This window comes from Melozone crissalis, unplaced genomic scaffold (genome assembly GCF_028551555.1).
Source record: "Melozone crissalis strain CALT ecotype California unplaced genomic scaffold, PUWL_Pcris_2 ptg000156l_1, whole genome shotgun sequence".
Lineage (NCBI taxonomy): Eukaryota > Metazoa > Chordata > Aves > Passeriformes > Passerellidae > Melozone > Melozone crissalis.
The window spans coordinates 433067-449263 of record NW_026535927.1 but is presented as its reverse complement, the minus strand read 5'-3'; the positions used below and the strand labels follow the sequence as shown (position 1 = coordinate 449263).

The following is a 16197-nucleotide window of genomic DNA, read 5'->3' as shown; positions in this document are numbered from 1 at the left end:
TTGTGAGCATGTGGCAGGTGTTGCCCGTTTTTGGTCTTGTTTTTTTCTGGGTGGTTCTTCCATTCTTACTTGGCTGGGGCTCATAGGCTAACCCAGCAAGTAGATTTGCACAGATTTGCTTGGTATTTGAGGGATAGAGATTCTCTTCTCTTGTGGTTCTCATGTCATAATAAAAGAAATCAGTTCCCCCCTCAAGACACAACAATCGCTTTGTTTAGACTTTTTATATTATTTTAGAAATAAAAGGGAGAAAACCTGAACCCACCTCCTTCTCAAAAATTACACTGTTTTTTAAGCTAAAATGTTCCATTAAGTTTTTGAGATCTATGCAAGGTTTTATGTGAGGCAATTTTTCTCTTCTTCCTCAAACCAAAAAGTAATTTCAAACTGAAGAAAAGTAAAAAGGTTTTCTTTGGGAAATTTAGAAATAATTAACTGTGCTTTTTCTTAGTTCCAGCTGTTCTATATGAATGCATAATGGTAAGAAAAAAAACCAGCCCAAAGGAATAACTGTTGAATGGCTGAGGCAAAATTTGATGTTTGGAGCCAAGTGTGTGAGGGAAAGTAATGAGAGGTCAAAACAAAACAGAATTCTCTGTGGGTGTAAGAACAGTAAAACTAGACTGCAGCTATTTGCCTGCATGGGACTGTGAGAATGCTGCAATTGTTTCCTAATGAAACCACTAGTTATTTTGTTTAAAATTGTAGAGATGCGAATGAAGGAGAGAAATGACACCATCCTGCAAGCATATTTCATATTTAATTATCTGCCCTTTGTTTTAATCTTATGCAATCAAGATGCATCATCTGCTCAGTCTGGTTTTGCATGCCAAAGTGAATACTGCTAAATCCTCCAAGTTACTGCTGGTAGAGAGCTGAAACCAGTTGTTCCATTGCTTGGCTAGAGAATGTGTCAGAATAACTGGTCTTTTCCACTTTATAAAACACAGTTGAAGTGGTAACTCTTTGATTCATAGAAACTTCTCCATTTGTTTAAGATTTATAAAAATACAGCGTTGTGTGATTTTTTCCTTGTCAAGTTTCATGAAGACTTACAGTGTGTATTATTCACATCTGTAAAGAAAATGTTTTGTGTTATTTTTAGAAGCAGATATTTTGTATTACTGACTGCACAAAATGTATATTAAATGTCCTCTGTTTTACTTCTTTTCCTTCCTACATGATCTAGGTTGCTACATAAAGAGCAGTTTGTCCTGTTATTTAGTAAGATCCAATAGTTTAATGATTCAGTGTGTGCCAATCAACTCTCCTTCAGTTTTATTCATTACAACTGCAGTTGTGAAGCACTGTGGTTTTGAAAAGTCTATAGCCAGTAGCAGCATATTTTTACATAGAGTGCTACCCTTTCCTGGTGGTTTTTTGTGCCATTTTTTTCCTGAAAGCGCAAGTTAGCATCATCAGTTTTAGCTTTCCAATCTCATAGCCCATTCCAGCTGCTCTGAGCTCAGCATGCACCTGACCTGTGTCTGTGTGAAGGAGTGCTCTCTGATGGTCAGTCTGTACTCCCGGCATGGCTAGGATGTTCCACATCACCACCAAGGTGTACCTCACATCTCTGACTTCGTATTTTGTCTTTCATTTTATCTTTGTGGGTCCTATTTCTGATGCTTTCCAAAACATTTCTAAATAGTCAAGCCTTATGCCACATAGAAGCATTAGGTTATCGGTATGTGTGTTCCCTGCAGAAAGATTTCCTAACGTTGCAACGTGTGAGTGTCCATAGTAGGAACACTCAAGATCTCTTGAAAGACTGTCCAAGTGAGTGGTTAAGTGCAGATTTGGAGTCCTTTGCTCAGGAGGTTCTGCCAAACCCCAGCTGATGCATCTAATTTGCTGAAGAACGTGGCTTCTGCTCTCTCAGCAAAGATTTCATTCCTCATGGGCAATGGGAAGCTTGCCCTCTCTATGTTAATGCTCACCAGCTCAGTGTTGTCTGCCACAGCCAAACTTGTTAATAAGGAGGGGAGCAGATCAGCTGCTCCCTGTATTCTTTGTTCTGTTGTTGCATTCTGGAGTCCTCCCACTCACACTCAGCCCCTTTTTCATGTGTGAGAGGAACATTTTGTGTGCCTTAGCCTGCAAGCATATCTTACACACTGGGACAAAGCCACCCATTCTGTGGCAGCACATCTCCCAGACAGGGGCTTAGTCCTCATTTACACCCGGTGGGAGCTTGTTAGCAGCTCTTCCTGGACAGTAAGAGAGGAGCTGCCCGGAGAGGACCAAGTACCTCATGAGAAAGCAAGGCCAACTTTAGCAGCATTGTCACAAAATTGCATTTCCTCTGTCTCCTTTTCGCTTCTGTTTCACACTTGGGCAGTGTTAAAGCTGATTACTCACTCCAGAGGCTTAGTCTTTGGCTCATGCCAGTACCCTTCTGTTGAATCTGTTCTGTCAGATCTCTCACTTCTGGTTAAAATCTGGTTTGAGAAACAGGTAAACATGTGAAATGCCTTTTGTTTGGAGAAACTGGAGAAAAGTCTGTGTCTTTGAAAAATAGAAAGAAAAAAATTTGAAAGTGTCTACCTAGAGAGAGTGTAAGGTCTGTCCTGAGATGACTCCTCCTTTTGTGACATGACATTCCTTGAAGAGTAAACATCCTCAAAAGCATCTGACTTTTAAAATCATTTTTGTACATAGTATTGCCTAGAGAAAGCAAGATTCCTGAGACTGCCCAGCATGCACTTTCCAGGGAATTATTTTTCCAGTGTGTATTTATTTCCCTCTGAATCCAGCAGGTTGGGGGGATTTTTTGTTTTTGTTGGTTTTTTTTGTTTCAATCTGTCCTATATTATTTGTCTGCTTCTTTTCTCTCTCCCACTACTCCATAAGGCATTTTTCTTTCTCTCTGTCTAAGTTCCCTGCTGAAGTTTACCTCCTGTTTCCCCTCATCCAGCTTTTATCTCTCTACTTCCCCTCCTTACCCCTTTAATAGCACAGGACCTTTTTCTGGTGTTGTCACAGCTCACAGGAAATTACTGCAGACACCATGGCTTTCTGTGGTCTGTATACCTCTGGCAGATGGAAATAGTATGAAATATTTGTTGTCATAGTAAATGGTTTTTTAACCAGTCATGGGACAGGTGAAGAACTGGGGAATCTCAGCTATAATCTCACTAATGTTGCAGCACCATCCATGAGATGAATTTGGCCTCTACATCTGCAGTCTGACTGCTAATCCATCTCAACCAGAATTGCAGCGTTCCAGACTATGGAACAGCTTCACTGGATTGAGATTATTTGCAGTGTGCCCTTATCACAGATGGCTGAAACAAAACAAAACAGGTAGGAATGTTCTATTGTTAAGTGGCATAGGACATGCACACCCTAGGGGATTTGTCTATGGCAGGAGAATGCAGTAAATTAGGGTTACAAACCCTTGCAGCCTTGCAGATGGAAAAGCAATTTTAAGTGATTTTTTTGGGAGAGTAACTTTCAAACCCCCCATATCATGTGAAACTGGTCCCATCACTTGAAGACAACTTCACTGTTCTCACAGACGTGCATAGAACAGAAATATTTAAAGCCTTTTAAGACATTTCTGGCATAATTACTATGTGTATCACAAACTACACAGTGTACATGGATGTATTGTAAAATTTAGTGTATGTGGTCAGTCTGAAGATGCATTCACTTTATCCATCTGACTCCGTGGGGGTTGCTAGTCCAGAATCAAGGAGAATAATTTCTGTGGTTCCCCAAGCACCTGCTCACATCCCCCAGGTAAAAGGAACACAATGGGGAAACTGTATGTACCAAAAAGCTTGTGTGTCTGCAGTGGGTGAAGCTCTGGGTGTCAGTGTGATTGATTTTCAGTTAATTGAGAATACAATACCTGGTCTCTCTTTCTCTCTCCTCCATTTTTCTTATCTATTCCACCACTTTTAATTTCCTATTAATAGACTGTGCTTTTCCTTTTCAACTTAGTGAGAGATTTCTCACCTACACAACCTTAGTCAATGGGAGCACTTACATAAGGACTGCACTGTTTGCCCCTGTGCATCTTAATGAAATTGGAGAAATTGTGGGGGTTTTTCCCCTTGTTCTTTGGAATTGCATTCTCCTTTCTCAAAGACTTTTTTTGGCCTCACAAAATTAGATCATAACTTTGCAGAAAACAACCCACTGTGATCACAGCTTCATTGCACAATGCCTGTGCTTTCTTGAATGTTGTTCCCATCTCTTCAAGATGAAGTAAGATCCAGTGGGTTGGACCTTTGATCTGCATAATAAAAGGCAAGGAGATAGTTTGTAAATCCTTCCTTTCTCCATCTTTATTCTTTGCAATTTGGGACTCAAAGACCTGAAATAATTTTTGCTTGCTGAGAGGAAACTTTATGTAATATATGTGGAGAAACTATTATGATAATTAGCGTTGTTAGGAAAAATCAATGTGTGTAAGTCATCCAACAGCAAGCAATGATCTTCTCACAATCAGCAATTTATCATGCATTGTCAATGCAGGAGGGCTAAGACTATTTTATTCAGATAAATTTCTCATTCATTTAGTCAGTAAATCATGGTGCACTTCATGATAGTAATTTTTAATGTGACTGCATTTTGTAAAGTTTTAATCACACATAATGGATTTTATCTGACAATGAGGTCAACCTGTAGTCTCTTCCTCTGTCATTTGAATCTTACCATCCCATCATGGGGAAGATCACAGTCACACCTGGAAGCCCCAGACTGCAAGGAGATAGGAAATACAAGGGGCACAAGAGGATGAATAGTTTAGACTAATTTTTATCAATTGAGGCTTAGGTGAGGATTTACTCTTGGTGGAACAATAACAGATTATACTTGATGTATCCTTGCATCTGAGTGTAGCTGAATTTGTTTGAAAACTCTTTGCATGAGCTCTCCAATGAAGCTTTTGATCTGACCAGCTTGAGCCTGAGCTGCAAGAGCACCTTTAATCCACTGGGTACCCTGGGAAGGATGTAGCTAATGCTGCTCTTTTGTCTGCACTCCATGGTGAACTTTTCCATTGGAAAAGCAGTCAACGGTGAGGCATAGAAGTGAGGCAGGGAACCTTTGTGGTTTTCAGAGAGAGACAGGCTGTTCAGTGTCTTCATCTTGAGTCTGAGCTCTGCTGTGACTTGCTCATTCTTAAGCTGGAAGGAAAAGCCCTGTTGTCTTTGTCTACAACAGGAGTGTGCCCTGGATCTTCCTCCCAGCTTCAGTTCAATTCTTCAGGTCTTGCTTTTGTTTCTGAGTAGCTGAGGAGTGTTTCCATTTGCTTCTTATAGATGTGGTTTGAGTTGATGTCTTTCCCCTTTGAAGCAAGCTATGGATGGCTCTTCTCTTTCCTGCTGCTCTCCCTGTGTTCTGGTAATCTCCTTTTCCCCTGCACTGCCTTGCACAGGTCTGTGGTACATGGTTGGGTCCAGGTTTATTAAAGCCCTGTAGGTGTTCCTGTGCTCCTTCCAGCACAGGAGCTATCCTATGGCCACCTGCATGGACATGGTTTTCTTTGCTCCCTTTTACTGATGTGAGATCAGGATGTCATTTAGAGAGGTGTTTGAGTTCCTTTGGGATCAAAGGGCCTCTGGAAGTACAAAATCCTCATCATGTTCCACAAGGCTGGCTCTTGGAAGACCCCTTTAATTTCTCCCTCCAGATCCCCTGATTCCTTCCTTTTGTTGTTCCTCTGAGAGACTGACAATCTAGAGGCTGATGATCCTTTCTCTTACCACAGAACTAGAGAGGGGAGAGGGAGAACTAATTGTCCATGAATTTTGCAGGAGTTTTTTCCTCCTGTGTCAAAAGACTGGCATACCTTGCATGTACTGAGGCTGTGACTTGCCACCCTGTGATGGCTTCCATGTGGAGCCTGACCTGCTCTTTCCAGGTCAGACTCTCTCTTGTTACACTGCTGCAAGTCAGGAATATTCACTGGATAATGAACTTATGCAGAAGCACTTTAGAAAAAAAAATGTGGTCATTAGTTTGGTAAATGGAAATGGAATAAACCTGCTCTGATGTTTTGTTTGGGCGGTTGGAGTTTTGTTTTGTGAGTATTAAAGAGAAGAGCAACATTAAAACATTGTGTCTTGGCAGGCTTTTAGTATCTCTCTCTGTGCCTTTCTCTGTCTCACTAATGCAACTTTGCCTACAGCTTCATGCATTAGCAATGCAAAGCAGATTTTGAAAGCCAAGGGAATCCAGGCTCTTCCAGATGAACACTGATTTAAAAGAGACAAAAATCTAGAAAAAATAAAGGTTGTTCAAGTGACATATGGTGTGACAGTGACCCTACTGTAAGGACAGATGTACAGAGCTAATGGTAATCCTACACCAGAGCCAGATAACATTCTGAGGTTAGGAAATCAAAGCCCCATGCTTTGGCTTAGCAGAGAATTAGCATGTGGAGCTCTGGAAACAGGGCAATTCAGTTCTTAGCCATGTTGCATTTGGGGCTTTCAGCTTTGGTAGCAGCAAGATCCTACCTCATCCTGTGCAGGAAAATCAGACCCACGTAGTTTGGCCAGGGAACAGAGTGCATTTAGTAAAGCTCGAGTGTTTAGATGGATTGGTGAAGAAGGTGTGTACTCCCTCTGATAATTAGTTCTGAGAAGTTCATGTCTCTTACTGCAGAAACAGCTCATTCACTGCTTCAGAGCTGTGGGGCTTTTAAACTGGGGAATAAGTGCTGACTTTCAGAGCAGAGGCAGCAGCAGTGGTACCCAAGGGATGTTTTGGAGCCTTTTCCCATGGGGACCCCAGGAGCTAACCTACAGCAAACCAAGCCTCAGGTGTGCTCAAGAGCCACCTGTGCTGACACAAGTTTGATATCCTTTAATGACAGAAGAGAATCCCAAGGCTTGGGGTGCAGCCGTGGCTCCCTTGAGCCCCTGGCCAGCAGAGTTTGGAGCAGCTTCAGGTGGCCAAGCACTGTGCAAAGACATGTTCTTCTTCTTCCAGGGAGGGGACTACACATGATGCCATTGTTTTATTTGCCAGAGGCTTGGCATTTACATAAATGCTGTGCCCCTGTTAAAAACAAAGTCATGATCAGTAGGGAAAACCAGGAATGTTCTGTGTTCTCTGGCAAAATACCTCTGTCTCCCTCAAGCCCACCTCTCTGCCCTACTTCTTGTGACTCCCCTCTCTTTCTTCTGGTTTTAAAATATATTTAGCAATGAGATCTTCCTTATTTGTATTCTCTGAAAACACAGGAAGTAGGTCATGTCTTCCAATACATTATATCAGCAGCAGTCATTGGAAAACAGAAATTAATAGGGTAGGACCATAATTTTTTGGTGCAGTTTTGGATGCCTTAGCAGCATTCAGTTAGGCTTTATTTTTAAAGTGGCAAAATGTTCCCAGTATCAACAAAAAAGATTATAGCACTGACTTTTTACCATGCTCATTCAATTTCTTTTTTATGTTTACTTTTGCTTTCCCTCAAACGAGGTATTTGGGTATAAGAGAAAAACACAAATTTAAAATGTCTAAAGGCAACACATGATTAAAAAGTTAAAAAATTTTTTCAGGCTTATTTTGGAAAGTGTCCTGACTCAGTTGCAGAAAATAGGCAAGGATTTATAGAATTTGTTGATGTTGTTCTTCAAATCCTATGCACATATTTTCTATCATTATTGTTCAGGAATGGGGACCTGTTGTATTTTTTTCTATTTGCTATCAAATATTTTCTGTCATAGTATCTGGATCCAAGTACAAAATCTATGTTATGTTAAGCTGTATTCCAGTCACTACAAAGTTGAACTCCTTTATCTAATTAAAAGGCACGTCAGATTTTTTTAATACAATCTTTCTGAAAGATTTTTGGGCTTATTCATTACTTTAGAAGGAAGCTTAGGTGTTTAGTGTCATTTCTCTTTGCATTTTGCATTCAAATTAAAAAAAAAATTAATTGGCCTCTGTGCATATCTGTCTCTGCTTTTTTGTTGTATCATCTGCTTCTTGTTTTCCTCCTGCAAGCAGAGTTATATCCTCTTGCTTAGAATAATGTGTTATGGGGGAAAAGAGGAAACTGATTTAAGTACTTAAACCAAAAAACTTACACAATCCCCTCTTGTTTTTGCTGGTGTCCCTGGAAGCCAGAGCACAGTCAGTCATTCCTGCACACAGTCAATAGCAAATATTTTAAATCAAGGCTGTTCGCAGAGTATCCATGTTGGGTTTTGTTGCAAGTGATGGATCACTAATAGTTCAAAACTCAGAGACTGGGAGCTTCTTTTGTAAATGGAAGGGGATTATTTCATGCTGTTGAGTGTCCCTGCCAAAGTAGAAAAGTCTCTTAGGAGAGGTGGGGTTGTGTATCCAGGAGTTGCTTGCAATGTACAATTTCAGTAAAAACTGAAAACATACTTAGGAAAAATCAAACCAAGCAAACAAAATTTCAGCTCTGTGCTGCTGCTCTCAGATCAAGCCCCTGAAAAGGAAACACAACATAATACTCACCTGGCAAATGTGGCCTGATCAGGGTTTTGGCTTGTGAAATATGGCTTGGCTCAACAGCTAATAAAGTTGCTTGTAATACAGAGGGCTTGCTCAATAATGGTATTATGAAAATTCTTTTAATTGTTACACATAATTGCTCCTGAACTTCATGGTAATTCTATTTTGGAGTACTAAAACTTGAGTTAGTAGAATCATGAGCACCGAGCCGGTCTGCCTGTTCTTGTTCCATCCTCTTGACAGCAGGTGCAGTGTTTCAGTTCACCCAGCTGTGTTCTTCACATGCAAAGGGAAGTTTTCACAAAGGCAGCGATGCTCCCAAATCCCACAGAAACTGAGTGCAGTTATGTGATTGAGTCTCTAATTCTCATTTCTTCTTTTAAAATTTCTCTCTGTATCTTTATCATTTTGGTTTCACTAGACAAGAATGCCCAAACGTCTTCCACAGTTGGTACATTTGATTAGAAACACTGACAGATAAATATAATCCCTGCTACCCTTACCATGTTCCTGCTTTCACAGGCATTAGCTGTTAGCCCTTAAGAACTGGGAAACAAAATGTAATAAATCTTCCATTTCACCTCTTTGTCGCCCTTTTTCTATCAGAGTGGCCCTAAAGGGGCTTTTGGTCCCCATGACACCTCTCCATAGCCTGTCAGGGATGATATAGCATTGGCATTTTGGGAAATCCCTGTAGTTCTGGGGACTTAACAATTTGGCTTAGGAATCACAGCCTCTTTACTTGAGTCACTGATCTTATTAGAGAAACCTCCTAGACACAGGGCTGCAGTTTTTTGGAGAGAGATGGACAGCCAGCTGCAGGACACAGGTTTTTCCTAGAGCCAATGAGCACCTCTTTGTCACTAGAGTAGAGCAGAAGACTCCAGAGTGGCAATGCTGTCTTGGCAAATGCCTTTTCCATTGCAGACTGAACTGCTCAGGGTCCCCCCAAAACAGGGCTTGTCAGCAACTCAGCCTTGGACATACTCAGATCTTATCCTGCTTCTGTGTACTTGCACTCCTCTTCCTTTAAACATCCCAGTGTTTCTCTGAGACCTTGAAAGGGCAAAGGAATGTACTGCTGATTCTCACTTTCTCTTGAATGATGCCCTTGAGTGGCCTCTGAGGGAGATAACACTTCCCAGGCTTATCACCTCTTTGGTATGGAAAACCCATTTTTTCCCCTCCGAGGGAGTGTCCTTGGGCCTCTTACCTCAAAGTTCAGGATAAGCTCTCTTTCTCTGACAAAATCACAGTGAGTGGAAAGAGACTGGGGCATTCACAGCTGGCACAGAAACCTTGTGAAATACAGAAGCTTCCTTGACTGTGGAGTAGCTGGGATGTCCAGAGTTCACCCATCTTGCAAGATGGCAAATGTTGCAGTACTCATCAAACTCCAGCAGAGAAAGGAGGGAAAGGAGGTGCCTTTTCCTTTTCCTGCCTCACCTGTGCACGTGCAGGGCCCGATACATCCCTAATGCACATCTCTGTAATTTCCAGAATTGTCTCACTTTAGGAGGTTTGATCCTGACTAGCTGGGAGTCTGAGAAACAGCAGAGAGCATATAAGGGGTGCAGACACAGAACTGCTTCCAGGCTCTCTGATTTGTGAGCTAGAATAACGTGTAACAATAGTTACCACTCCATAGCAAAATGTACTAAAATAGAAAGCTTCCTATTTGATTTTCTTTGAGCCACACCTCCACAAAATCCAGCCACCCACAAATGAAGCACCAACAGCTTCAGCTTGACACTTTTAAATATAGTAAAAAGCTCTTGAGAAGGCTTCCAGGACAGCATACATTTTTTGGGACATGTAGATCCATTTTTCTCTGTAAGAGGGAGAGGCGGTTCTGTGCAGCACGAACAGGAGTGGGGAGCAGCAATGGGAATTAGAGTGAATTTTCCCCCATCACTCTGGAGAGTGATCACTTTAGAGTTCCACCTTGTTAAATGGCTGGCTGGAATCATGCATGATTAATGGGCAAAATGAAAATTAGATTATGTGTCTTCACTCTTCCTGTGACCTCTACTTTCTCCTGTATCAACTTAAAGCAGCTGGGGGTGGGAGGGGAAGGGAAGGAAAAGAATTAAAATCCTGTATAAAAATCCAGAAGAGAAAGGGAGAAGGAAAGGAAAGGTGCAGGGCCCCTCTGCAAATTATATGCCAAGAATCATGGCTTCTGAAGTATGAATCCCACAGTGCTAAAGCTTGAGGAATTAAAACGTGGAAAAAATGCCAAATTTTCAGGCTGCCTGTCAGTAGCACCACATATGCCAATCACCCATGTGGAACTGCATCCTCTGGGAAATCTGGCTTCCCTGTGCACTGCACACAGGAGGTGACCTGTGGTTCAGACTCAGTCAAGCCATCGGAACAGATGCCTTCCCCTTTGTGGAAGAAAGTTTCAGTGTGTTGCCCATTTTTGGACTCCCGTTTGGACTATCCATTTGAAGACATGAGTCCTAGAGGCAGAGGGAAATCCCTGCTTGCCTGCAGGCGTGGGGCTCTCTGGCAGTTGTGACATCCTTCAGTGCTGTCTGTAATCAGAGCATAGATCTCTGCACTCACTCAGGGGCACCTCATGTGTGGAGGCACCAGCAGCCTGCTCTCTTTTCATGCCTCTCTCTGTAATATCAGAAAGCAAAGGTTTTCCTCACCACTTACAGACTGCTAGCACAGAACAAAATGCGTCTTGCTGTGCCCTCCACAACTTCATTCTTTGGAGGAAAAATGCACATATGAATCCTATATTCACTTGAAATAGCTAAAAGTCAGTGTGTTACATGATTTGCTACAGAGTCCATGGAGTGTGCTCCCAGGCACAGGGTGTGAGTCCTGGGATATCCTGTGCAGGGTCTGCAGTTGGACTCTATGATCCTTGTGTGTCCCTTCCAACTCAGGATATTCTATCATTTTGGGGATTTGATTCCTGATTTTTAAAAAGTTCAGGGTTGGCTGTTCTGTGATGGTCTTTTCATCTCCCTTGCATGAGAGTAACAAAAATGCTATAAGAAACTTCACCATTTCCTTTGGGATTGGCAGAGCTGGGCTTAACAGAGCTGGGATTTATAAAGCTGGGATTAACAGATCTGGGATTGACAGAGCTGGGATTGACAGAGCTGGGATTAACAGAGCTGGGATTGACAGAGCTGGGATTGACAGGGCTGGGATTAACAGAGCTGGGATTAACAGAGCTGGGATTAACAGAGCTGGGATTTGGAGAAGTGGGATTAACAGAGCTGGGATTAACAGAGCTGGGATTGACAGAGCTGGGATTAACAGAGCTGGTTTAACAGAGCTGGGATTAACAGAGCTGGGATTGACAGAGCTGGGATTAACACAGCTGGGATTAACAGAGCTGGGATTGACAGAGCTGGGATTGACAGAGCTGGGATTAACAGAGCTGGGATTGACAGAGCTGGGATTAACAGAGCTGGGATTAACAGAGCTGGGATTGACAGAGCTGGGATTAACAGAGCTGGGATTAACAGATCTGGGATTGACAGAGCTGGGATTAACAGAGCTGGGATTGACAGAGCTTGGATTGACAGAGCTGGGATTAACAGAGCTGGGATTGACAGAGCTGGGATTAACAGAGCTGGGATTAACAGAGCTGGGATTGACAGTTGGGATTGACAGAGCTGGGATTAACAGAGCTGGGATTAACAGAGCTGGGATTGACAGAGCTGGGATCAACAGAGCTGGGATTAACAGAGCTGGGATTTGGAGAACTGGGATTAACAGAGCTGGGATTAATAGAGCTGGGATTAACACAGCTGGGATTGACAGAGCTGGGATTAACAGAGCTGGGATTAACAGAGCTGGGATTAAGATCTGGGATTGACAGAGCTGGGATTAACAGAGCTGGTTTAACAGAGCTGGGATTGACAGAGCTGGGATTAACAGAGCTGGGATTGACAGAGCTGGGATTGACAGAGCTGGGATTAACAGAGCTGGGATTGACAGAGCTGGGATTAACAGAGCTGGGATTAACAAAGCTGGGATTAACACAGCTGGGATTGACAGAGCTGGGATTAACACGGCTGGGATTGACAGAGCTGGGATTGACAGAGCTGGGATTAACAGAACTGGGATTAACAGAGCTGGGATTAACAGAGCTGGGATTGACAGGGCTGGGATTGACAGAGCTGGGATTAACAGAGCTGGGATTGACAGAGCTGGGATTGACAGTTGGGATTGACAGAGCTGGGATTAACAGAGCTGGGATTGACAGAGCTGGGATTAACAGAGCTGGGGTTAACAGAGCTGGCTTTAACACTGGCTCCGAACACTTTCTCCATGAATTCCCCCTTTGGGAACGTTTCCTTTGGGAATGTTCCCGTCTCTCCTTGCCTTTCCTTTAGGGAGATCCACGTGTCCACGGCCTGGCAGTGCTCGAGGGAGAGAAGGTGAGTGCTTCCAGAAGATTCTTGGAATGCTGGGGGATCCCTTGCTAAACTGGGGGATCCTGCCTGGCATTAAATCCCAACCCTAAATCCCTGCTGTGTCCTCATTGCCTTTCCTGGGTCCTCTGTCCCCAGGGGGAGTCAGGAGAGCCAGGACCCAAGGGACAGGTGAGTGATGGGGATTTGGGACCGAGGACACCCCAAAACTTGGGTGGATTTGTGGGATCCTGAGCTGGATCTTCCCTGCTGAGGTGCTGGGGGAATATTTTCCCTGGAAATGGGGCCCAGTGATCATGATCAGCCCTGGATTCAGGCTCAGCTCCTCCTTGGGGTTAAACCCTGGATTCAGGCTCGGTTCTGGGCTCAGCACCAGGTTCAGGCTCAGCCCTGTTTTGGGATCCAGTGCTGGATTCAGTCTCAGCCCCATTTTGGGATCCAGCCCTTGATTCAAGTTCAGCCCCAATTTTTGGGATCCAACCCTGGATTCAGCCCCAGCCCCAATTTCTGGGATCCAGGCCTTGATTCAGCTCCAGCCCCATATGGAATCCAGCCCCAATTTTTGGGATCCAGCCCCAATTTTTGGGATCCAATGCTGGATTCAGCCCCAGCCCCAATTTTTGAGATCCAGCCCTAGGTTCAGCCCTAGCCCAAATTTTTGGGATCCAACCCTGGATTCAGCTCCAGCCCATTTGGGATCCAGCCCCAGTTTTTGGGATCCAGCCCGTTTTTGGGATCCAGCCCTGGATTCAGCTCCAGCCCCATTTGGGATCCAGCCCACATTTTTGGGATCCAGCCCCAATTTTGGGATCCAGCCCGTTTTTGGGATCCAATGCTGGATTCAGCCCCAGCCCCAATTTTTGTGATTCAGCCCTGGATTCAGCTCCAGCCCCATTTGGGATCCAGCCCACATTTTTGGGATCCAGCCCCAATTTTTGGGATCCAGCCCGTTTTTGGGATCCAATGCTGGATTCAGCCCCAGCCCCAATTTTTGTGATTCAGCCCTGGATTCAGCTCCAGCCCCATTTGGGATCCAGCCCCAGTTTTTGAGATTCAGCCCTGGGTTCAGCCCCAGACCCAATTTTTGGGATCCAGCCCCAGTTTTTGGGATCCAGCCTGGGTTCACCCCCAGCCCGGTTTGGGACCCAGCCCTGCCCATGTTTTTTGGGACATTTTGGGCTCTCGGGGTGCAGCCCCCATGCTCAGCACAGCCTGAGCCCCTCATGCCCCTCTCTCTCCATCCCTCCTCAGCAAGGCATCCAGGGAGAGCTCAGCTTTCCCGGCCCCTCGGGGGATGCAGGAGCGCCGGGAATTCGGGGCTATCCCGGCCCGCCCGGCCCGCGGGGGCTGGTGGGGGAGCGCGGAGTGGCGGGAATGCCGGGCCCGAGGGGCACAGCCGTGAGTACCCTGATCCTACAAACCTCCTCATCCTCCCTGCTCGGCAGGAATTGCCTCTGCTTCCCACCCAGCTCCTCGGGGAACACGCTGCTGTTCCACTCAGGAGCTGGGATCCTGCTTTCCTGGGGAGGAATTCTGCCTTTCCCACTGTGTATGGCATCCAAAAACTGTCCCTGTATAAACCAGCCAGCAGCAGGGATTTAAAGGGTTGGGATTTTTCCCTAAAATCCTCATTTTGGACTCTAATGCCATGAGCACAGAGCAAGCTGAGCACTTGCCCTGGGACAGAACAGGGAAGAGCAGGGTGGGAAGGTGACCTGGGATGCAGGGAGGGGATGGAGATTGGGATTTGGGCTGGGAAGGGCTCTGGGAGGGGACAAAAGGAGTGAAATTCCCTTCCTGGCAGGGCCGGGACGCTGGGGACCAGCACATCGTGGACGTGGTGCTGAAGATGCTGCAAGGTGAGGGCGGAGCGGGGCCACCAGATCCCACGGATCCCATGGATCTCTTCCCATGGATCCCACCTCATGGATCCAGTGGATCCCATCCCGTGGATCCCATGTGGATCTCTTCCTATAGATCCCACCCTATGGATCCCATTGTTCCCATCCCATGGATCTCTTCCTATGGATCCCATCCCATGGATCCCACCCCATGGATCCTGTGGAATCCCCTCCCCATGGATCTCACCCTATGGATCCCATCCCATGGATCCCATGAATCCCATGGGTCCTGTCCCATGGATCTCTTCCTATGGATCCCATCCCAGGGACACCACCCCATGGATCCGGTGGAATCCCCTCCCCATGGATCTCATCCTATGGATCCCATGCCATGGATTCCATGGTTCCCATCCCATGGATCCCACCCCATGGATCCCATCCCATGGATCTCTTCCTATGGATCCCATCCCATGGTTCCCACTCCATGGATCCCACCCAGTGGATCCCATCCCATGGATCCTGTGGATCCTACCCCATGGTTCCCATCCTGTGGATCCCATCCCATGAATCCCATCCCATGGATTCCATGAATCCCACCCCATGAATCCCATGGTTCCCACCCCATGGATCCCACCCCATGGATCCCTTCCCATGGATCCCATCCTGTGGATCTCATGGTTCCCACCCCATGGATCCCACCCCGTGGATCCCATCCCGGCCCCTCTCTGCCCCACAGAGCAGCTGGCAGAGGTGGCCGTGAGCGCCAAGAGAGCTGCCCTGGGTGGGGTCGGGGCCATGGGACCTCTCGGTCCCCCCGGCCCCCCAGGGCCACCCGGTGATCAGGGACCCCACGGCCCCATGGGACCCCGAGGTGTCCCCGGAATCCTGGGAGCTGCCGGGCAGATCGGCAATGTCGGACCCAAAGGTGGGTGGTGGTGACATGGTGCCAGGTGCAAACCCTCCTGGGGTGGCACTGCCATGTTTGTCCCCATCCCTGATCACCCATCCAGGGTTGCCATGGAGTCCTTCCCTCCTTTTTGTACCCACAGGGAAGAGAGGAGAGAAGGGCGAGCGGGGAGAGGTTGGCCGTGGCCACCCGGGAATGCCAGGTCCTCCAGGGATCCCAGGTGAGACCAGGTGTCCCCAGGTGGCCTTTGTCACCTTGGGGTGATGAGCCCAGCGGTGGCCGGGGACCTTCTGATCCATCCCACAAAACCTGCACAGGTTCATCCCACAAAACCAGCCCAGGCTCATCCTGTAAATCCGCTCAGGTTTATTCCACAAAAATTGCCCAGGTTCATCCCGCAAAACCTTCTCAGGTTTATCCCACAAAATTTACACAGGTTCATCCCACAAAAACTGCCTAGGCTCATCCTGTAAATCTGCTCAAGTTTATTCCATAAAACCTGCCTGGGATCCTCCCACAAAATGGGCCCAAGTTCATCCCATAAAACCTGCACAAGCTCATCCCACAAAACCTCAATTCATCCCTATTTCTGAGA

General features: G+C 45.6%; 1 protein-coding gene across 1 annotated transcript in view; it reads left to right on the top strand.

Annotated features, from left to right (window-relative positions):
- Positions 1-16197, top strand: part of LOC128948758 (mastermind-like protein 3) — a 29020-nt gene that overhangs the window by 12302 nt on the left and 521 nt on the right. The window contains exons 3-8 of the mRNA XM_054293520.1: positions 12816-12860; positions 12993-13025; positions 14106-14252; positions 14659-14713; positions 15432-15620; positions 15745-15822. Of these exons, the coding sequence (XP_054149495.1) occupies positions 12816-12860; positions 12993-13025; positions 14106-14252; positions 14659-14713; positions 15432-15620; positions 15745-15822 (547 nt within the window). The remainder of the gene's footprint in view (positions 1-12815; positions 12861-12992; positions 13026-14105; positions 14253-14658; positions 14714-15431; positions 15621-15744; positions 15823-16197) is intronic.